This window comes from Bos javanicus, chromosome 18 (genome assembly GCF_032452875.1).
Source record: "Bos javanicus breed banteng chromosome 18, ARS-OSU_banteng_1.0, whole genome shotgun sequence".
Taxonomy (NCBI): Eukaryota; Metazoa; Chordata; class Mammalia; order Artiodactyla; family Bovidae; genus Bos; species Bos javanicus.
In genome coordinates, this window is record NC_083885.1 from 34,491,590 (window position 1) to 34,513,761 (window position 22,172).

General features: G+C 50.9%; 2 protein-coding genes across 3 annotated transcripts in view; one reads left to right on the top strand and one right to left on the bottom strand.

Annotated features, from left to right (window-relative positions):
- Positions 1 to 5,321: 5,321 nt before the first annotated feature.
- CMTM3 (CKLF like MARVEL transmembrane domain containing 3) lies at positions 5,322 to 14,014 on the top strand. Its single transcript, XM_061387451.1, has 5 exons — positions 5,322 to 5,623; positions 9,238 to 9,393; positions 10,349 to 10,444; positions 10,837 to 10,957; positions 12,867 to 14,014. The coding sequence occupies exons 1-5, from the start codon at positions 5,477 to 5,479 to the stop codon at positions 12,893 to 12,895; spliced, it is 549 nt and encodes a 182-aa protein (XP_061243435.1). The 5' UTR covers positions 5,322 to 5,476; the 3' UTR covers positions 12,896 to 14,014.
- The window catches only part of CMTM4 (CKLF like MARVEL transmembrane domain containing 4), a 79,741-nt gene continuing 71,391 nt past the window's right edge, over positions 13,823 to 22,172 (bottom strand). Inside the window, exons 4-5 of one of the 2 annotated variants that reach the window (XM_061387449.1) lie at positions 21,974 to 22,134; positions 13,823 to 15,520 (exon numbers count right to left, since the gene is read on the bottom strand). In XM_061387449.1, coding sequence (XP_061243433.1) covers positions 15,373 to 15,520; positions 21,974 to 22,134 — 309 coding nt within the window. In that variant the 3' untranslated portion in view covers positions 13,823 to 15,372. Of the gene's footprint in view, positions 22,135 to 22,172 lie in introns of both variants that reach the window. The other variant, XM_061387450.1, reaches the window with a different exon arrangement.

The following is a 22,172-nucleotide window of genomic DNA, read 5'->3' on the forward strand; positions in this document are numbered from 1 at the left end:
AGTCAGACATGACTGAGTGACTGAACTTAACTAAACTGAAGAGAAAGTGTGGCGGAAAAAATTGAAAAAGTGATGGCTGACAACTTCCCCAGATTGGCAAAAGACATAAATTTACAATTTCATGTTCAATACATTCCAAATAGAATAAAATTTTAAAATCCATGCCCAGATACATCATAACTTTTTTAAAACTAAAAATAAAGAAAAAAAAATCTTGAAAGCAGCCAGAGGGAAATGATGTATTACTTTTAGGAAAACAAGAATTTGAATGATTGAGGATTTCTCATCAAAGACCATGGAACCCAGAAGGAAGTGGAACATTTTTCAAGTGCTGAAAGAAATTAACTGTCAATCCAGAATACTATATCCAGTGAAATTATCTTTCATCAAGGAAGGCAAAATAAAGATTCTCAAAAAGAGTAAAACTGGACTTTCCCATTGGTGCAGTGGATAAGAATCTGCCTGCCAATGCAGGGGGCACAGGTTCCATCCTTGGTCTGGGAAGACTCCATCTGCTGCAGAGCAACTAAGCCTGTGCACCACAACCACTGAGCCGTCACTTTCAAGGCGTGTGAGCTTCAACTATGTGTGTGTATGTATACATATATCCCCTCCCTCTTGGGCTTCCCTCCCACCTTCACCGCCATCCCATCTTGTCTCACCATCCTAGCTCATCCAGCTCCTCACAGAGCACCGAGCTGAGCTCCTTGTGTTGTATAGCAGCTTCACACTAGCTCTGTTTTACACATAGTAGTGTATACACATCAGTGCTACTCTCTCAAATCGTCCCACCTTTTCCTCCCTCCCTGCCGCTGGTCGTGTCCACAAGTCCATTCTCTGCATCTGTGTCTGTATTCAATATTCAGTCTTTTTAAATACTCATGGAACATTTACAAAAATTGACTATTAGGACACAAATACTAACAAATTCAAAAAACCAGAACATATAGAACTATTCTCTGAATAAAACAAATAAAAATAGAAACTAACCACAAAGTACAGTCCAAAATTTATCTAATTAAAAATACCTTTTAAAAGTTATTCTTGGATTGAAGAAGAACTTGAAATTGAAACAACCAGCTAGCTGGAAATGGATTGAAAACTAGAGCAATATACTGGGGATGTATCTGAAGTTATTCTCAGAGAAAAAAAATTATGGCTTTAAATCTCTTCATCAAGCAAAATGAAGGATAACACAAAAAATAAAATGAAACAAAAATTAGAGGTCAATTCTATTTATGAAAAATAGGCCAAAATCCCAAGTAAAGTACTAATAAAGTGAATCCAGCAGCTTATCAAAAGGGCAAAAACACCATGACTAAGAAAGGCACAGATGTAAAGATGGTGAGCATCAGGGAGCCTGCTACTGTCACTCACTACATTTATAGATTCAGGGAGAAAAACAGGTTCTAAAGGAAAAAAATCTGTGTGGCAAAAAAGCCAAGTAAAAGACAATTGACAAACCATGAAAGATACTCATAACTAATATTCAATATTAATTTCCTGAATATATACACTCTTAGATATCAGTTTTTTAAACCAGTAATTAATAGAAAAATATGCAAAGGATGTGAAAAGTTGGTTCTCAGAAAAGGAAATGCAAGTGGCTCTTACAACATGTAAAAAACTCAAGTTTGGTCCACTCATAACTAGAGAAATGCAAATTAAGACTGTCCCGAGAGATCTCGGTTGCTAAACACCATTCTCCACTAAAAATCACTTTTAGCTTCTTAGAAGAACAGTTGACCCTAGGGTTGGGATGGGGAGACTATAAAATGAAACTGAAGCATCTTATAGTGTCAGGAAATAAGAACATGGATGGGACTTCCCAGACAGTCCAGTGCTTAGGACTTCACACTTTCACTGCAGGGGGCACAGGTTAGATCCCTGGTGGGGCAACTAAGATCCACATGCTTCTCAACATGGCCAAAAAAAAAAAAAAGAGGAAGTAGGGGGGAAAATAGTTAGATATAGAGGCTCCCACCTGAAGGAGGTAGGTCCTGATGACCAAGGATGGAACTATGTAACCAACAAAATTAAGCATGATAGTATTTCATTATAACCCGAAGAATAAGTTAAGATAAATAAGGGAACGAGAAAATGTTCCTTACATAAAGAATATAAATGGAAAAGGGCCACCCCACTTCATTCTACAGCTGACATTTCTTAGTGCATCTTGTGTGACGGGTTCTGGGATGGGGCGGGCCGAGAGGACAGGCCCCCCGGGGAGCTCAGAGCCTGCCGGGCGGTGCACAGCGGTCACAGGTCACCTCACGCAGGGGCACCCAACTGTCTCTGCTTGCCCTCTCCTGGGCCGTCTCAGCCATGCTACTCAGTCCCTATATTTTCTTTTTCCTCAGAACCCCTTCAGTATAAGAGATATAAATTACATGAAATCCTATGTGCCCATTTTAAGTGTACAGTTTGGTGTGTTTTGACAAATGTAAGTTCCTGTAAAACCATCACCCCCGTCAAAATAAAGAACATTTCCAGCACCCCAGAAAGCTTCCTCATGCCCCCAGGTAACCACAGATCTGACTTTTGTCACCATAGGTTCGTTTCACCTGTACTAAAATTTCACCAAAATGGATTCAAAAGTATCATCCCTTCAAGTCTGATTTTCTTAATTCAACACAATATTTGCAAAATGCATCCATGTTGTGTGTGTCAATCATTTATTTCTTTTTATTGCTGAGAAGTATGCCACTGCATAAACATCCCATGGTTAGTTTATTCCTTTACCTGCTGATGGACCATGGGCGATTTCCAGTGGGAGCTACTAAAAATAGCCCTACTATAAACATCCGTCTACAAGCCTTTGTAGCGACGTGTGCTTTCATTTCTCTTGGGTAAATACCTAGGAATAAAATGGCTGGGTCATATGGTAGCTCTCTGTTTAATTTTTTTTTTTAAGTTTTTTATTTAATTGAAAAAAGTTAATTTACAATGTTTTTCTGCTGTACAGGAAAGTGATTCAGTTATACACACACATATTTTTTTTCCATATTGGTTTCCATTATACTTTATTATTGAATATAATTCTCTGTGCTATACAGTTGGACCTTCTTGTTTATTTATTCTATATATAATAGTTTGCATCTGCTAATCCCAACCTCCCAATCCATCTCTCCTCCATCCCCTTGGCAACCACCAGCTTGTTCTCTATGTCTGAGTCTTTTGTGTTTCATAAATAAGTTCATTTCTGCCATATTTTAGACTCTACATATAAGTGATTATCATATTTGTCTTTCTTACTTTGTTCAGTATGATAATTTATGGGTCCATTCATGTTGCTACAAATGGCATTATTTCATTCTTTTTATGGCTGAGTAGTATTCCACTCTATATATGTACCACATCTTCTGTATCCATTCCTCTGTTTAACTTTTTAAGAAACTGTCAAGCTGTCTTCCAAAGTGGGGGTAGCAATTTCCACCCTTATCTGTGTCTGACAGTTCCAGTTGGTCCCCATCCTCACCAGCACTTAAATAGCAGCATCCCCTTTTACAAAGCCATTTTGATAGGAGTATAATAAATGTGATCTCATTGTGGCTTTAATTCACATTCCAAGATGTCTAATGATATTGAACATCTTTTCATGTGCTTCTTGGATGTTCATATATCTTTGTTGAATTGTCTGTTCAAATCTTTGGCCCATTCTTTAAATTGGATTGTCTTCTTCTTACTGAGTTAGTGTTGAATAGTGTTTAATTAACACAGATCAGAACCGGGTCATCCTCTATTCTAATCTTCTCCTGACCACCTCCCAGAGAATTTGGAGTAAAATCTAAACCCCAAGGCCTGGTCTTCTACAGTCTGGCTCCTCCTCTTGTCTGATTAGCTCTTAGCTCAGTCCTTTCTTCCACACAGGCTGCTTGGCTGCTCTTTGAACCAGCCACTCACTTATTACCAGGAATCATCTTACTCAGGGTTCTCTGGACACCTTTAGTGTTCATCCACCCACCCTGCCCCCTCAAACAAACCTGGGGTTTCCCTGCCTCTTGGGTTTCTAGCACTGGTGTGGAATGAAGAAATAAATGACTCAATGACTCTTACCTAGCTGGGAAGGTCTGGAAGTCTCCTTTGAGACAGTGACAATGTGGTTATGATCACAGAAGAATAAAGAGGAGTTAATCAGGTAACATTTCTCTTCCTTGTTATATGATTCCAGGCAGAGGGGTCAGCATTTACAAAGATCTCTTTGCAAGAAGCAGCATGAAGGAGATAATCAGCTCTACAGGTAGGAGAGACAGAGGAAAGGGTAGCAAGGGGCTGTTTTTACTCTATACCAAGACCCTAAGCAAGATGGGAAGCATTCAAGGTCTTTGCAGGTGAGGAGAATGGAAGCAACTGTGATGGATGACTTAAGCATCCCTCTGTCTGCCAAGAGAGGAAGCAGAGAGGCCCCCTAAAGGCAACCTCACAGGACTTCCCTGGTGGTCCAGTGGTTGAGACTGCTTTCCAGTGCAAGGGGTGCGGGTTTAATCCCTGGGTGTGGAACTAAGATCCCGCATGCCAAAAAAGTCAAAAAGAAAAAGACACCCTCACAACAGTCCAGGAAGGAGAGAGGAGTTGTCTGAAGTCTAGTGGAGGCTGTGGTGGTTAAGACGTGGACGTAGATAGAAGAAAGCTTAAGGAGGTGAAGACGGGCGGGTCACTGGCTCTTAGGGGTAGGACAATTGGCACTGCCCATTGCAGAGGCTCAGGCGTATTAAAAATGTCTTGGGCGGGATCTTGGTCACACTGAACTCCATGGAGACATGTGTGTGTGCTGTGGCGGGGGGTGGGGGGTGCTGCCGAATCCAGGGCTGGGGCAGCCAAAGAAGAAACTCCAGGAGGCTGGGCAGGCCAAAGAGGGGTGGGGTGGCCAGCGGAGAGAGAGAGGGAGTGGGGCAGGGAGCTGACCGCGGGGGTCAAAGCCACAGGAAGACAAGAGAGTTATCTCGCTCTTTGAAGGCCTAAGTTCCTGGGTCCCCAGCACGCATGGGCAGAAGTTAGACGGAAGACAACGAAAGCCAACAATCTTCTGGGCAAGGAGGGGTGGTTTGAGAACTCCGACGGAGTGTTGGGTGGCGGCAATAAGGTCTCCGGCCGCCAGGACAGGGGTGAGGGGAGAAGGCGGGGGTCTGAGGAAGCCCCGGGCCAGCGCGGGCTGCAGGAATGCGGGCAGCCGAGGTTCGAGGGGTAGGAGGGGCGGAGGAGGAGGAAGGCGGGCGGAAGAGGGGAGAGAGGAGAGGAGGGGGCAGGAGTCAGGGAGGAGGGCTGCAGGCGAGGAGGCGAGAAAAGCACAGCAAGGGAGGAGGGGCGGGGCGGGGCGGGGCGGGGCGGGGGTGGGGGCGGAGCGGCAGGGATGCGCCCCCGCGCCCTGCGAGTCTAGCCCGGCTCTCCTTCCGCACAGTCGGGGTTTCCGCTTCCCTCCCGGGCGCACGGTGAGAGGGAGCGAGGCCGAGCCTCAGCATCGGCCGCCGCCGCCGCCATGTGGCCCCCAGACCCGGAGCCCGACCCGGACCCCGAGCCCGCCGGCCGGACCCAGCCCAGCGCGGCCCTTCCCGGGCTCCGTGCCCTCCTGCCGGCGCGCGCCTTCCTCTGCTCGCTCAAAGGCCGCCTCCTGCTGGCGGAGACGGTGAGTGCGGCGCCCACGGCCCGCTCCAGGCGGAGCCCAGCCCCCAGCGGCCGCCCCCGCCTGCAGCCCCCGGGCGTGGGGCTGGGGCGCCGCTGTCTGCACGCCCGGCGCCTCGCCCGCCGGCCTCGCTCGCAGCCCCGCAGAGTTGGGCTGAGTTGGGCAAACTTCCTCCGTTTGGGATGGGCTCGTTGAAGCTGAACCGCGCACGGGTCGCAGGCGATGCGGGGGCCTCAGGGGAGCCCGGGGAGGGGGCTCACAGACGCAGTGGCCGGACCCCGGGGAGCGCAGCCCGGCGCTGTGTGACCTCCGGGCCCTCCGCCCTCTCTGGACCCCTGGGACGGGCTGCGTTCCCGCATCTTCAGGCCTCCCTCACGGGCACCCCGCTCCGCAAAACCTCCCGCCACGCCCCTGCCGGACCCGGGAGGCATCGGCCCTTTGCGACCCGGGGTGGGCCCACGGCTCCTTGGCTCGCTTCCTCGGGCGCAGGGAGGACCGACCCGGCCTCGAGCTGCTGGGCGTAAACCAGAGTGGAGTCCCGCCAGCCGTGGGGAGGGCGCGACCCCCCGGGATTGAGTGAGGCCCGGCCCACAAGGTTGGGGGGCGCGCAGGAGCCTACCCCCACCCAGACTGCGGAGGGGCGGCTGGGGGTGATGACTTCATCCCCCTCTTCCCCGCCCTCTCTGGGATCCAGCCCCAGCCGTCCCACCCCCTCTGAGCTCCTTCCTTCCCGCACCCCCACCCACGCCCATCAGCCCTTTGTCTTCGGGACACTGAAAATCCCTCGCACTGTCGGCCTGTGGGGTTGGGGGTTGGAGCTGGGCCTCCGTGGAGGGGAGGGAAGGGAGGGAAGACGCCTAGTGGGGAGGCGGGATGAGACAGAAGCACTTGTTACTTGAATCTCCAGCAATTTGATAACCCCTGTCATTATTCCCACTTTGCAGACGGGAAAGCTGAGGCCCCAGCGTCTAGGGGATTTGACCCGGATCAGTTGCAGGTCAGGTGACAGCATGGTTGAGAACAGCAGGGATCAGAGGGAGGACTCTGTCCCCACCTCTCTTTTGGGCTCCCAGGGGGCAGATTGCAGGCGTCGGTCCTATCACCTCCTCCTGCCTCTGGGGTCAGCTCAGAGGTCACAAGGCCAGCACCTGTCCAACTCCCCACATGAGGCACCCGGATCCCGGACTCAGCTCACACTGCTCGGAGTCACCTCCTGGTTGGCCACTTTGCAGACTGATAGGAGCCACATTTGTGGAGAGAAGCCTTGAGTCCAAGGCCCACTGAGGGGACCCCAAACACACCCAACTCAAGCCCTCCTCATGGGTGGAGGAGGGGTAGGCAGAGCATAGAGGAGGCCCTTGGCAAAACTGGGCACCAAGATCCTAGGTCCAGGTGGATGAAGAGGGGAGGAAGGGTGGATGAGGGATGGGCACTGAAGAGGCAAGGGGAGCCAGTTGAGATCACTCCTGCGTCCTCAGGTCACCTCTGGCTGCCCCCAGGCCCAAGCAAGTGGGAGGCTGACATGGGCAGGAAGAGGGAGGAAGTTGCCACCAGGGATCCGGGGAATGAGGAACAGAATCAAAAGGGGGATCCCCAGGATCAGGCTCTGCGGGTAGGGGAAAGGAAAATGAGGGCCACAGATAACAGCCTTTGGCACAGGAAGTAGAGGATAGGGTTGGGCCAGAGTCCCATGGCCTTGTCTTCTTGGGAGGCTCCAGCAGCCTCTCAGCACATCTCTGTGCCTTAGTTTCCCATCTGTTCAAGCTGGGCTCAGCTACCTCCGTTGTCATGTTCAGAGCAGACACCTGTGCTCTGCAGCTCATTCGTCTGAAGTCACCATGGTGCGCCCTGTGGGGCATCTGGGTGTCATCCCTCCCGAGCCCCCCAGCCCCGCTCTGAGCTACTCAGCTATGGACGTGCTCAAACCCAGCCAGAGTGACCGAAACCAGAACGGAAAAGGGCCAGCAACCATGGAGCAGGATTGCTTAAGAACACATGTGGAGTCAGCCAGACCAGAGTTCAAATGCTGATGCCCTTTTATTAGCTGTATGACACTGAGCAAGCCACTTCATCTCTCTTAACCTCACTCTTCTCATCTGCAAAGTGGGCTGTGAACAGCACTGGGTGCATGGGTGGTGGTGAGGAGCTCTCACAAACCTTGTCAGACCCTGGCCTGTGAACAGCCCATCAACCCCATCTGCCCTTCCCAGTGCACCCTATGCAGAACTAACCGGGCGTTGGCATCCTCCCACATCAGTTGCCAAGTTGCAGAAAACATTTCATTCTCAATCAGTTCCTCATGACACCTTGCGCCTCCTTTCACAAAGGCTGGACCAGTGACGCAGCAGGGCATGCAGCGGCAGTGTCACCACGCCCTCTCCCTCTGGATGTTTTTCCCTTATTATGAAAATTTGAAAATATACAGCAAAAACATATGCCCACCAATTATACAGTTGCCTTACTTGCTACTTACTTTCTCTCAAATCTCTTGGCAACCTGGCTGACTCTTTGTGACCCCGTGACTATATATAGTCCATGGCATTCTCTAGGCCAGAATACTGGAGTGGGTAGCCGTTACCTTCTCCAGGGGATCTTCCCAAAGTAGAGATCAAATCCAGATCTCCCACATTGCAGGCAAATTCTTTACCAGCTGAACCACAAGGGAAGCCCAAGAATACTCTAATGGGTAGCCTATCCATCCCTTCTCCAGCAGATCCTCCTGACCCAGGAATCGAACTGGGGTCTCCTGCATTTCAGGTGGATTCTTTACCAACTGAGCTATCAGGGAAGCCCCTCTCACATATCTCTCTGTCCATCAATTCATTTTCTTAACTTTTTTATAATTTATTTTTGGTTGCACTGGGTGGGCTTTCTCTAGTTGTGGCGAGCAGAGGCTACTCTTCATTGCGGTGCATGGGCTTCTTATTGTAGTTTTGCTTGTTGCTGGAGCACAGGCTCTTGTGTATGAGCACACACAGGCTCAGTTGCTCCTTGACATGTGGAGTGTTCCTGGACCAGGGATCGAACCAGTGTCCCCTGCATTGGCAGGCAGATTCTTATCCACTGTACCACCAGGGGAGTCCAATCCGTTTTATTTTTGGTGCATCCAAAGTAAATTGCAGACATTGGTACATTTCAACTCTTGAATACTTCAGCAGGCATATTATTTACTAAAGTGCCAGATTTGTGTCCTGTTTTTCATGTAAATTCTTCATTCATTGAAAAGCACAGATCTTGGGTTTGGGGTGTAATTTTCTGAAACTGGCTCTTGCTTAGTTGACTGCCTTTGAGAGGGTGTAGGTTTGATTCTCCCTTGTGGAGCACCATCTGGGTTGGATGGATTCTGCCAGAGAGCCTCAGGGGTGGGTGGTGGGGAGGTAGCCTTCTGGGGGACTGGATGCTGTGAGAGGCTGGGGCTTCCTCATTGGGTCCTGGCAGGGAGCTAGCCTGAGCCTGGGTGCAGGGCCATGCCCAGAGGCACTGGGGGCAGCACCGTGTGAGTTCTAATCCTGCGACTGGAGAACTGGGTAGGTCACTCCATGCTGGAGCCACCTCTCTTCCTGCCTGCAGGGTGGGGCTGTGCACAGGCCCTGACCTCTCCCTCCCTCACCTCCCAGGGTCTCTCGTTCATCATCTTCGTCTGCTATGTGGCGTCCTCAGCATCTGCCTTCCTCACGGCGCCCCTGCTGGAGTTCCTGTTGGCCCTCTGCTTCCTCTTTGCTGATGCCATGCAGCTGAATGACAAGTGGCAGGGCCTGTGCTGGCCCATGATGGTGAGGGCTGGGGCCCCAGGAGGAAGAGGTTGGCTGGCCCTCACCCTCCCTTCAAGTCACTGGAGGCTGTTTGCAGCTAGTTGGAACCTGGTGGGAAGGCCTGGACTCGGGTGATCCAGGCCTCACTCTGCAGCAGCCAGGGGACCCAGAGCAGGTTGCCCACCTCCTGGGCCTCCAGGGTCCCTCTGTGAGGCTGTGAACCCAGATGGCATTCTCACCCTTGGCCATCAGGTGGCGCTGGTGCTCCCAGCTGGGCCTTTTGGAATGAGCCTCAGCCGCAGGAATTCTAGCCATTTCCATATAGGGCAGGGCGGGTTAACTGAGGACTTGAAGGGCTCTCCCAGATCTCAGCCATCTGGCAACTCATTTTATCACCTGGGAAGGCCCAGAAACCCACCCTGGACTTTGCTGTGTGAAATGAGTCAGAAGGGACAGCAAAGGTACACTTGAAACACTTGAACCCTGGTCTCCAGCTTTCTGCCCTGTCCCCATTTTAGGGATCAGTAGGTGCAAACCGTGGTACATAAATGGATCTGCCACAAGCATGTGGCAAAGCAAGACCAGTGACCAGATCTCGCTGTTGGAGAGCCAGAGGGAGCCGGTGACAAGGTTTCCACCAGATGGGCCTGGCCACAGGGTGGGCTGCAGCCTGGTCCGTACCCTGTTGTCCACCTGTCAGAGAATGGCAGGCAGGAGGCACCTGGACAGGGCAGGAGTAGAGATTGGAGGAGGACCAGGGCGTGCAGGTGGGGCCTGGAAGGGGGAGTGCGTGGAGGCTGGTCTGGAGGCCCCGCCTATGTCCCGGATCTGACAGTGGGATTCCGGCCCTGTCCTTGGCACACGCTGCCCTTCTGAGCCCCTCTCCCCTGCCTCAGCTCCCTGTGGGCACCTTCCCATGCTGTGTGCCCCACACCAGGGAGCTCACAGCCATGTGACTGCACCCCTGTCTCCCCAGGACTTCCTCCGCTGTGTCACAGCAGCCCTCATCTACTTTGCCATCTCCATCACAGCCGTGGCCAAATACCCAGATGGGGCTTCCAAAGCAGCCGGGGTGAGTTGCTCCCCAACCTCTGGGAAGGAGGGGTGCCCCACTCACGTTCACCTCACTCCTAAGTGGGTACCCCTCCTAGCTCCTTGGGCACAGTCTGCTTCTGCTGAGGTACCTTGGCCTTTCATCGTGGATCTCAGCAACGCCACAGTCCTCTGGTTGAAGACTGACTCTGCCCAGAATTTGGAAAGGCTGTTGGCCAAACCAAATGAACAGCTCGATTGCCTATCTGTCATTAATGGGAGAGGGTCTGTGCCTGCCATTCTGAGCTGCTTATCCAAGCAAATGAAGACAAGCTATGGGGACGGGTCGGCAGCTGCCCTGGGTGGCCTTCCCCTTCTCAGGCTCCCTGTTCCTGCTGACATGTGCCATCCGCCCTGCCCCTGTCTCCACAGGTGTTTGGCTTCTTTGCCACCATCGTGTTTGCCATTGACTTCTACCTGATCTTTAACGATGTAGCCAAATTCCTCAAACAAGAGGACTCCGCACAGGAGACCACAGCTGACAAGGCAGAAGGTGGGTGGCCACCTGTGGGCTCCACCAGAGAACCGGGCCCGTCACCTGGGATGGTCACTGCGGGGACCCTGCCCTCCCTTGCGGGCTCTTGGCTGGTTTAAGGCTGGAGTAAGAGCATTTCCTCTCTCCCCACGGGCAGGAAGTGTGTTCACAGCCTGGTTCTAGTATCTCTTCGTGTGGCACTGATGATAAAACTGCTCCCCTCCGGGGAACACACGGTTCTCTGGGGCTTCAACCTTTCCAGGAAGGGCACGCTGAGGGCACGCCTGGCACCTCCTCGCCTCACGAGACCACTCCTGGGCGCTGTCCACTGGGCTGCAGAGCAGCCACTGGTCCCAGAGTAGCCCCCCGTCTCCAGTCGTGCCTGCCCCCCAGCTTAAAGACCAGCAAGCCAAGCTCTTATCCACAGTCCCAGGCAAATACAGGGCAGCTCGGGCTTGTTTTATCCAAGGATGGATATTTTTTATATCCAGGGAAAAGTGCCACAGACTTTCTGGCCTCCTCCAGCCATCCTTCAGCTCAGAGTGGCTGTTGTGCCATTACCTGACTGAAAAAGAAAGGAAAAGCCTGCAAGCTGGATGGCTGGTTTTTCCATCCATGACAGCAGCCATATCAACATGTCACATCCTTGGGGTGCATATGTGCAGCACAGGGGGGCCCTTGAGGGACATGCCCAGAGGGACCAAGCCAATTTGGAGCTTGTGATCTCTCAGAGCTTCCTCAGCCAAAGCCTGGGGCTTTCCTGCCCAGGGAGGCCATCAGAGGAGACAGAGGTCCCTGCCCAGAGGGGCGGGACCTGGAGGGGCAGTGGAGGCTCCAACACAGAAATGCAGGGAAGCCCAGGAGCTGACCTGGGTTGGAGGGCCCAAGCTGTTTACCTGCCTGTCCCTCTCCAAACCCCCAAGCAGGCTTTAAATGGACAGACAGATGTCAGCTCCCTGCAAGTGAGTAAATCAGATGTTTGGCTCAGCACAACTCCTCCCCCCAAATCCGGTGTCCCCAATCCCTCCCAGGCCTTCTGTCAGCATCTGTTGACCCAAACACCTGCTGAGGCTGCCGTGTGCTGGGCCCTAGGGGTGTGCAGATGGGCAGGCTAACTACCTGCCCTCAGGGAGTTGAGGGGGCAGGAATCAGGCCCAGAGACAGTGGTGGTGTACACGCACGGCATCAACAGGGAGCGGGAGGAACCCGAGTTGACGTCAACTACAACAGCAAAACGAGGGCTCACAGAGGTGGAGATGAAGCAGCTGAGGGAGGGCCCATCCTACAGGCCAGCTCGGAGGCTGTGGAGGCGACCCTAGAGCTGGGTTTTGATAGATTTGTAGGAGTGTGCAGGCAAAATAAACGGGGCAGGGGGAGTGAGGACAACAGATTGTAAAGAGCAGGCGCCCCCGTCCAGGTGAGGTGTTTCTGGAACAGGTGGCCATGCCCTGTGAGGATCAGCAGTGACCCAGGGCTGGATAGAGACAAGGGGGGCTTTTGCGGGGCTTCTTTACACTGAGGGCCTGCTGTCCCCAGGCAGGTGACATTGAAACTCCTGGGGCAGGGGAGACTGAAATGGCTAAAAACAAGCTCCCTGCTTTTCCAGTATGTTTTAGTTTCTCAGACTACAGCCAGCCCCACTGCAGGCTGGGGGGCGGGGCAGATAGACAAGCCTGCCACCTGCAGGGAAAACAGCCAGGCAGATTTGGGAGGGCCTGGGGCCCCAGAGGAAGGGGCATCTGGGTTCCCCGCTTCCCTTCTGCTGCAGCCTAGAGGGTATCAGGCACTCGTAGTCCCCACACCAAGCGGACACCACCATCAGCTGTTGTGGCCTGAGCCCAGGGCTGACAGCGCCTCCCCGGAGTCGGCTCTCAGGTACCACTGGCCCCAGAGCTCTTGCCAAGCGTCCTCTCTGCTTTCCTTTCAGAAGAGGATTCCGACTCTGACTCCGACTGAAGACCTGCCCTGCCTTGGCACCTGAGCCACGCAGGCCTCCGCTCCCGCACTTGACCAGGCCGGCCAGAGTGTGGCCAGGGAAGCCTGTGGGGAGGGAGGCTGTGATTTCTCGAGCAGCAGTGGGAGCTGCTGACAGAGCAGGCCTCCTTACAGCCCCAAGCAACATTCCTGAGCCCCCGAGCCCCCGTATACACAATGGCAGCCCTTGGCTTAGCACTGTCCAGCCTCTCTGCTGTGAGGGCATTGTGAATATTCCGCCCCTTCTCATTTCTTCCCCAGGACCTTAAGCCCTTTAACCTCTCTGCCAAAAATAAGCACGGGGGCAGAGCAGATGGAGCCTTGTTACCCCATCACGGGGGGCCCTTCATGCCTTGGCGAGTGTCAGGGAAAGAAGCAAGATAAAGACTGCCACAGGGCCAAGCCCTGGGCCCCGGTGGTTTCCTTCTGTGGCTGGGGCCCCTGCTCATGCCAGGCACTTTGTCAATAATGATCCTTCCAAAAATTCTTTTGTTCAAGGAGCACCAGTTCCCTCTTCATTCTTGAAGCAGGGAGAAAACTAGCCTTTACCCTGTGACCTAGGAGAGAGTAGGTCCCATTGCCCACCTCACACTTTTGGAGAGCAGGACCATGACTTCAGGTGACCTGCCTATTCTGGGTGTACGACTGTTTCAAAGCAAAGCTCGTAGACTAGCTTACCAGGTCCAAAAGATTGAGGGCTCCAAGTAACAAGTGGCAGCGACAGCGCGCGGGGCAGCTGGGCAGGCCCAGCCCAACCCTCTCTTTCCTGGGGCCGTCAGCAGGTGAGCGGCTCCCAGGCCCTCAGGACAATACTTCTGGACACCTGACCCACATGAGGGGTGAGACGTGCCTTCTGTGTTCACCTAAGGACCTTATGCTGTGCATATATCTTCAATAGGATTTTGTTACTTTATGTTTTTGTTTTTTTTTTAACACAAAAGCAGCTTCTTCAATGGCATTTCCTGTGACCCAAGAGACCTTGTGAATGAGCCAGAGTTCTGGACCCATGATTTGGGCATTTGTAGTCTTTTCTTCTTCTCTTGCATGTGAATCTCCTATCCTGAAAAAAGCCATCATGGATTAAACCAGACTGACTTCCTGCTTGGAGTGTGTGTGTTTGATAAAAACCTTACACACCAGAGCAACGCTGTCAGGTGAGAGGCATCAGCACGGAGTGGTCCCACGCCCCACGTGGATCCTGCATCTGCAGGTTACAGCAGCGATGCCCGTGCACTTGCTCCCCGCCAGGCATCTTCGTGTGGGCTCTTTACTCCTCACATGATCCTCTTGTAGTCGGGAATCTGACGGAAGGTTCGGTGACTTGCTCAGGTCTCCACGAGAGGCCTGGGGGTCTCAGCTTCTCACATCAAGCTAACAATCCCGCAGTGAGTCAGTGTCTTGGCCCAGGTGATGGGAAAGATCAAGGCACTCTGCCCCAGCTTTTCGCACAATATGTAACGTGTTCTGAAAACACGTATGAAAGTAGAACCTGCAAGAGCCGATGGGCTGCTGGGAGTGGCTCCACCTTGCCAGCCCTGGCCAAGCCACCGGTCAACAGCAATACCGAAGTATCCTCACCCCCACTATGGCTGTTTGGCCCCCAGCTCACAAGCCTGTTTTAGGATCCGGGCCACAGCCTTTAAGGGGTGGGAGCAAGGCAGAGTGAAGAAAGAGACGATAACTGTTTTTACACGTCCGTTTATTAAACAAGAACTCCTTCATGACAATTCAATATTTATTAGCGATTAGTGTTGAGAAATTATTTCCCTCTACATACAAAAATACAGATTTGAACACTATGAAAACAATCAGGACAAGTACCGTGAAAAAATTGGTCCTTCAAAAGAAATAAAGGGGGAAAACTGAGGGCAGTGTGAGGCTTTGTAGGCTGTCAGGAATAAACCAACAGGAGCGAAGGCTCTGGGGCCCCCCAAACCACTCTGAATGGATGGTCACATCTGGGCTGGTGGGAGCTGAGTGGTGCCCACACCAGCCTCAGAAGCCAGGACGGGAGCTCAGACTGCCCAATAGCGTAAACAAGTTCGCTGAACACACATCACCCCAGCTCACCCCACAGCTGCATCTACACTGTTAAAGGAAATAGACTTTTAAGAAGCAAAGTGTAGTAGTTATTAAATTAACATTGCCCCTCCCCCAAGTGCCACTGGGCCAAGCACCAGAGTAGTCACATGGGAATTATCAGCCATCTTACTCGTCTTCCTTTGTTAGAAAATAACTCTGTCTGACCCTTCAAAGCGGAAAAAAAAATTTTTTTTTTAATGTTTCAATAAATCCATGCCTTCATTTTAAATGGACTCAGCTAGTTTCCTCAAGATTTCTCTTGACCAGACATAACTCAGTCCTGCAGGGGCGGGAAAGCGAAAGGTCATCTGTGTCTTCACCAAGCTCATCACAGCACAGAATCTACTATGTTTGGGCCGGAAACCAGAAAGGGCCGTCTAACCTATCCAGAGCATCCATGAACCAGAGATCCGAGTGGAAGATGAACCTGAGACCAGCAGAGTCCCCACTCCCACTCCTGCCCCAGGACGTCTTACACGGGCAGAGGCAAGCTGGTGGCCATGGAGGAGGATGGCCTGAGCGAATCTGGAAGACAGGCAGCAACCGGGAAAGGGCTTGTCACCGTTTCAGACCCAAAGAAGGGAACTCAGAGCACCGACAATGTTCTGTTCTTATGGAACCACTTTCCTCTTACCATCTGACGTGAGCAGTGGCTGTTCAGAAGTAGCAAGTGGGTAAAAAAATGCCAAATACAGTTATACTGATTAATAACTATTTCACAGAAATATACTCTTACTCTCAGACTGTTTAAGTAAGCGGAAACAAGGTGTTGGGGAGAAAGCAGCAGAGAAGAGACAAGGGAAAGCTGAGGGGTTGGATTTCTTTTTTTCTTTTTAAAAATACATAGTGAAGTTTTAAAGGGAAAACGACCAAACCTCAAAACTAGCATTGCTGAAAGCAATATTAAAAGGACACAATCTAAAATCATGCTACAAAAATAGTGTTATCTTGTTGAACCAAATGTGCATCTTTTTCAATTCCATGATTGACGGGAGTGTTTATGTGACTGACACGGAAGGCACCAAGGTGAAGTGATTATTATTTGTCTTAGAATATCCAAAGACACAACTACCTACTTTGGGAAAAGGAAAAAGTATAGTCATACTTGTAATAAATAGCTAACTGTCTTTGCCATGGGTTCCTAAACCCTTACAAATTTCAACATATACAAATAGTTTCGCCCCCTAGCGTTCTCTTATTGCTTAGGAGAAGCATTGGTTTTATCCCCGTACATCAGTTTCATCATGAGGCAGGGTTTGAAAACTCGTTTTTAAACAGGTTACGGAGTGACAGAGCTGGGAGCAGGTGAGGCCTTGGGCCTGGGCCAGTCCTGGGGGGATGAGGGCGGTGCACAGGCGTCCCACCCTTGAGCTCCCCCAGGAGGCCTTGGACCAGTCAGTTTTCCCTCCAAGCCCGGAGTAGCTGCCTTCCTCACATCTGCAGAGAGGAGAGCAAAGTCCTGAAACTTGGGAAATCAATTCTGGAAAAGGCAGGAAAGCAAAATGGGCCGCAGAGGGAAGCAGCCAGACGCAGCCCTGCCTGCCTGGGCACGAGGCCCCCACGCTGTCCTCGCTTCCTGACCATTCCTTCGGGTGGCTGTCTTGATACAAGGGGCGCTTCCAACCGGGTTTCAGCAGCATCCTCCCAAGATGACTCAAATTGGATAGTTTCAGATTATTACTGAATCCCGTACAAACCCTCGTCAAATCAGTTGTGTCACGCGTTCTCTCTTCTGAGGCGCAATGGTGAAAAGAAACTTCGGGCCTCACCCTAATCCTGCCAGCAAAGCTGATTAAGGTCATTTGAGACAAGGTCCTACTCTAAATGAAAGTTCTGATGTAGCTCACTAGAGTCCAGGCTATTAACCCCTTCTTGAAGGCTCTCGGCACTGTGTAGAACGCATTCCAAAGGAGACACGACACACCAGGGTGTCCAGATAGCAAGTACCCAGACTGAAGTCTTGGAATAAAAACTAGACAACAAATTAACCCTGTGAAAAAGACACATGATTCAAGGATCCATAAATGAAACTTTAGGCAAATTGCCACTGATTTAGACTCAGCGGGCTGGCGGGTAATTTTTTTTAATGTTTATAGAATAATAAAAACAAGAAAGGAAAAAATAAATCCCTAAGGCTGAGAAATTACATCCAAATGAAATGAGAATATAATCTAAACCAAAGAAGGGAGTTTCAAGCCTATAAGTATATAAATGCCATTTACTGGTATGAAGAAAAGCTAAACAAACATTAAGCTTTGAGAAAAAAAATTCTTCTAGATCTAACAGATATTGAGGGCAGAAATGGTTTCTAAATAAAAGAAATGTAAAGAGCCACAAAGATTTCCAATTACCTTCTCAACCAGTTACGATTTCAGCTTTATCTGCTGAGGGGAGAAGAAATGAAAATTTTACAAAGAGCCAGGAAGGTTTACACGGCTGGAGGCAGGCGGTGTCGGGTCTGCGTCCTCTCTGAGGGGCCCCCAGATCAGAATCTGAGTCACCTGTCCACACCTGTGAGTTCCCAAACTCACACAAAGAGCCCAGCAGCGCCCAGGCACACTGGTCCCCACATTCGGCTCCCACTCGCAAGTGGGTTCCGGAATACAAGACTCTGCTTTTCCAAAGAGGACAGGAGGTAGTTAACCAAGCACAGCCGGGGTGGGTAACCATGCCCAGTGCTCTCGACAGGCCCTCAGCAGATGGTCTGGGCCTGCTCCCCACTCCTCTCACCTCCCAGACCCGCCCCTGCTCCCTCATCAGCTGTCACTGAGCTGGTCCTGGGAGTGGGTGCTAATGAAGAGAGCCCCTGGGTTCTGCACACTTCACCAGGAGCTAGAAACGTGTCTGGAGACCTCACTCGCTAATGGCAGTCACTAGAGCAGGAAGCCATTTTTTACATGGTTGGGACAGTCAATTTAGAAGCAGCCCTCAGCTGAGTAGTTTTCGCCTTTTGCTATCTGCTTAGTGTCATGTTTTCCTGTAAAACACATGTGCAGAAAATGACTATCAGGCCTTGGCACAAAGACTTCATGGCTGCTTTGTCTGGAACATGGGTGGCACACCGGGACCCACTTACATCGCCACTGCCTCCCAGAATCCCTAAAGTGGCCACGTGTTGTCTCCACACTCTGTCAGGGCAGATTCTAAGAACAGCCCACTGAAAATCCTGCAGAGCCCGAGATTAGGGACTTGGTCCACCTCTTAAACACATGGAGAAGTGAGGGGTTCCTTCCCAAACAGCACAGGTGAGTCTATGAGAAAAGGTGAGCTTGGGCCACACACACATGACATATGGAGGGGGTATTCAAGGGTCATTTGCTGCAAGCAGGAATTCACATACATGTGCAGACCAGAGTTAGTGCTTTATCTCCTCAGAGACCGCCTGTGGCTCAACCCAAGACTGAGTCACTCAGAAAGCCTCAAAGAAAGGCGAATGAAACTGCAAACTTTAAAAGACTAGGAATGTTTTCAACTGAGTCACAAAGCTCTCTCAAGAAGCCTCTGACATGGGGTGGGGTCAGACGCACTCCATGGCTGCCCACAGGAAGGAGCCTTTAGCCAAGGGACAGTGATGGTGCCCAAAGGGTAGGGGGTAACATCCACCTCCCAGAGCCAAGCCCCAGAACCAGACTGGGTCCCCACTTCCCTGCGGCCAGCCTGGGCTCCGTCCACTTTGGCACTTTGGTTCAAGCTGCCAAGGAAGACATGGATATTGGGACTGGGCAGGCGTCAACATTCTTGCCTTTCTGTGGGCAAAGGTTGTCTCTCTTGAATGACTTGCTGCAGAGTGAGAATCTGTTTCCTTTACTTCAAATAGAACTTCTGCTGTGAGGTTTTAATCTGTAACTGCCTGTGCCTTCCCCGGCTTTATATAGAGCTGACGAGTATCTTTAGGCTCTCGTGACTGGAATCTCTCTGTATGAAAGGGGTAAGGCACCCCACCCCCCTGCCATGTCTTCGGCAACGTGAAGGGAGGGTAAAGGAGAATCAGAGAAAAGAAAAAATACCACATCAACTGGATCGATGCCAGGATAAACTTTCTCTGAAGACGTCAGTGTTTGCATCCATCTAAAACCACCAGAGGTTCCACCAAATGCTTGAGGGTTTCAACCATCCAGTATCCAGGAACAAATTCAAACGTATACAAGTTGGGCATCAACTGTGAATGCCAATATCATGCCACCAGAAAATTAAAAAACACTAAGGTTGCCTCAGTCTTAAAAATTCCCCAAACCAAACTGACACTGATCCATATTACAACTATTAAATGCAAAAATAAGCTTATTTCAATTTGCAAAAAAAAAAAAAAGCCCTTTTAAGCCTCCCCAAATCTAGATTGTCTTGTTCGTACACAGAAACAACATAAAGAAAATGCGAGTGTCTTTCCATTCACACTAGACAACCATATTCCTTCCTTCCTTCCTTCCTTCTCACCACGTGACAAGACTCTACAGTCCACCAGTCAGCATATCTGGTCACTTTCGGCTATACTGGGAGCTAATTAAATATAAAGAAATATATTTACAAAAACCATGGGAGAGCCTCATGGCACAAAGGACATTAAATAGTTACAGGGACATAAATAATTCCAAGATTCTAACACTAAGATGTAAATTAATTCCTAAGTGGCCTATGGCACAAGGTGTCATCACCTTTTATCATGTCAGCGTGTACAACTTCAGTGGGCTTCAGAACCGTTCCTTGCAGCTGACAGCACATCCTCAGGATACCAACAGACTCCTTTCAGCCAGATGATAACCGGTTTTATTGAAGTGACTTGGAAAAACTTGGGCAACAACCCTCGCCTGAAGAGTCTTCTTTTTTCCAATCTCACTTCAAAGGCAGCTTTTTATTGAGGCCCAGTAACATGAATCCCAGAAGGAGATTTCTGATAAAGTTCAGGGTGGTCCTTCCAAGTGGGCCCCATTTGATGCAAGGCTGAGTCTTTGTAACCCTGTTTTTAAATGGAATTCTCAGAGGGCAATAAGCCCCATTTTGACAAAGCATATACACTCTACAAATGCAAAATAAATATATAAAATGAACAGATAAAATCCAGATGTCATAATCTCCTCAAAAGTCACTACACATAATAGGTACGAGGTTTGTGAAGCCTGGTTTGTACTGCCTCACAACATCCATGGGAAGAGGGCTCAGTCAGACCACCGTGACCAGGCCTGGCTGCCCTAGGTGGGGACAGTGGGAGGTCAGTTACCCCCAGACAAGCTGGGTCTCTGACCAGACCAGGGGCTTGAACAGGTGGCCTGGGTCACGGCCCCAGAAAGGAACTTCAGCAGAACTTGAGTTGTATAGGATGTTCGGTTCAGGGAGCCCTAACCCCGACCCTTCAGAGATGGCCAGTACCATTTCCTGCGGGGTCCCCAGCCAAGCAGTGCTACCTGACAAAGCCACCCGTGCAGGAAATTGCACGCCGCTCTGCTCTGCAGAAGGCAATGCCAGCCTGTGCAGGGCTGGACATTTCTCACACAGGCTCTGCTCCCCGAGACCCCCTCCCTCATGACACTGCCCGCTGCTGAAGCTGTAAGCGCTCACTAGCACAAGATCTGGGACTCTCCTCATTAATGCAAAATCTTCCCACCAGCAGTGAGCATTCTTTTCCTTGGTGAGGGTGAAACACAAAATATTGGAGCTAGAGTGAGGTTTGTAAACATTAAGGACAGTTCAAAGAGTGAAAACCCGACATGTAAAAACAAATTTTCCGTAAGAGAAACAATTAGTCTCCAACAGAAAAAAACAAAAAACTACAGCATCGCAGGGGCCTGTGTAACTTAGTCACCACAATAATCTTCACTTTACCGAGAATTCATACAAAACCTTACGGAACTAGAATGTTCCCCAACAGCCTCCAAGATCGACGTTCATAGTTATGACCCTGAGGTACAGGGTCGTCACCCTCCGAAACATCAGTGAAAGGGGGTGTCATGGTGCAGATTCAAGTAGTTTTCAAATCCTAGACGGAGCCACTCAGAATTCACTCTAGAACTCTTCTCAGGCGTTTGAAAATCAGCACATACCCTTGAGACAGAGGCATGTCCCCACCTGTGGTCCGTGAGGCCAGCAAATGAGCAAGGGTCTGGACTGGTGGGACAGACTGTGTTTCTCCTGTGGCTTTTATCTGGGAAGGTAAGATGACAGAAAATCTGCAGTCCAGCCTCGGCGTATTCAGGGAAGGTAGGAAACTGGAAAACAAGATGGTCCTCGTATTCTTGGAGGAGCCTCTGGGATTCAGGAAGATGATTCCAGGGACGTCTCAGCAGGGTAGGAAACAGATGGTGACCTCCTGATGCGCAGCAGTGCCCTGGAGCCCAGCCAAGAGGGTGCCAGCCTCCCCCAGAGCCAGCAAAGCACCCAGCGGGCACACCTGCCGCCGAGACCCTTGGTGTCACAGCTGGCTGTCCATGCTCGTGCTGGGGTCCCAGTGCCCCCAGGCATGGAAAACAATGGGGAGAGGGGCATCCTGGCAGCGAGACTAAAGCGCATTCAGGGCCTCTATGGGGGTTGCCCAGAAAGCACTGCTGACCCATCACTCCAACCATAAAGTTTCACTCCTTGATACTTGTTTTTTCCCCTCCAACAGCCCCCATTTAATCCAGAGTCCTGACTCATCACGAATACATATGAGGGGGTGGCTCAGAGTCAGCCGCGAAGCCTGTGCTCAGGAACAGTGAAGTGGACACGGTGGCCGGCGAGGACAGTGGCTCCCACGGCCACCAAGCCAGAGGATGGGGGAGGCAGGCCCCTCCCACCGCCTCTGTGTGAAAGGCTGGGCACGGGGTCCCCCACCTCCTGCACCCACCATCAGGGCTGCCATGAAAACCCTTGCCCAGAATGAACTGTTACCAAGGAGGACAAAATTCAACTTAGTCACATGATAATCTGATGTGATGAGGGAAAGAAAAACTTGATTGAAAGTACGGGCAGGAGGACCAGAGGGGAGAAGACTCAGCGTGCCCTCACGTGTCCAGGCGCTGGATCTCAGGCCGACTGTCCACATCTCTGGACTCAGTACGGGCGCGGATGTAGTCATTGGCGCTCTGCTGCCGGAGGCTGACCCTCCACTTCTGCACGGCCAGGAATGTGTTCACCGCATAGGCCGATGTTGCCAAGAAGCCGAATATCTACAAGACACAAGCCGGGTTAGTCCGCAGGGCCCCTG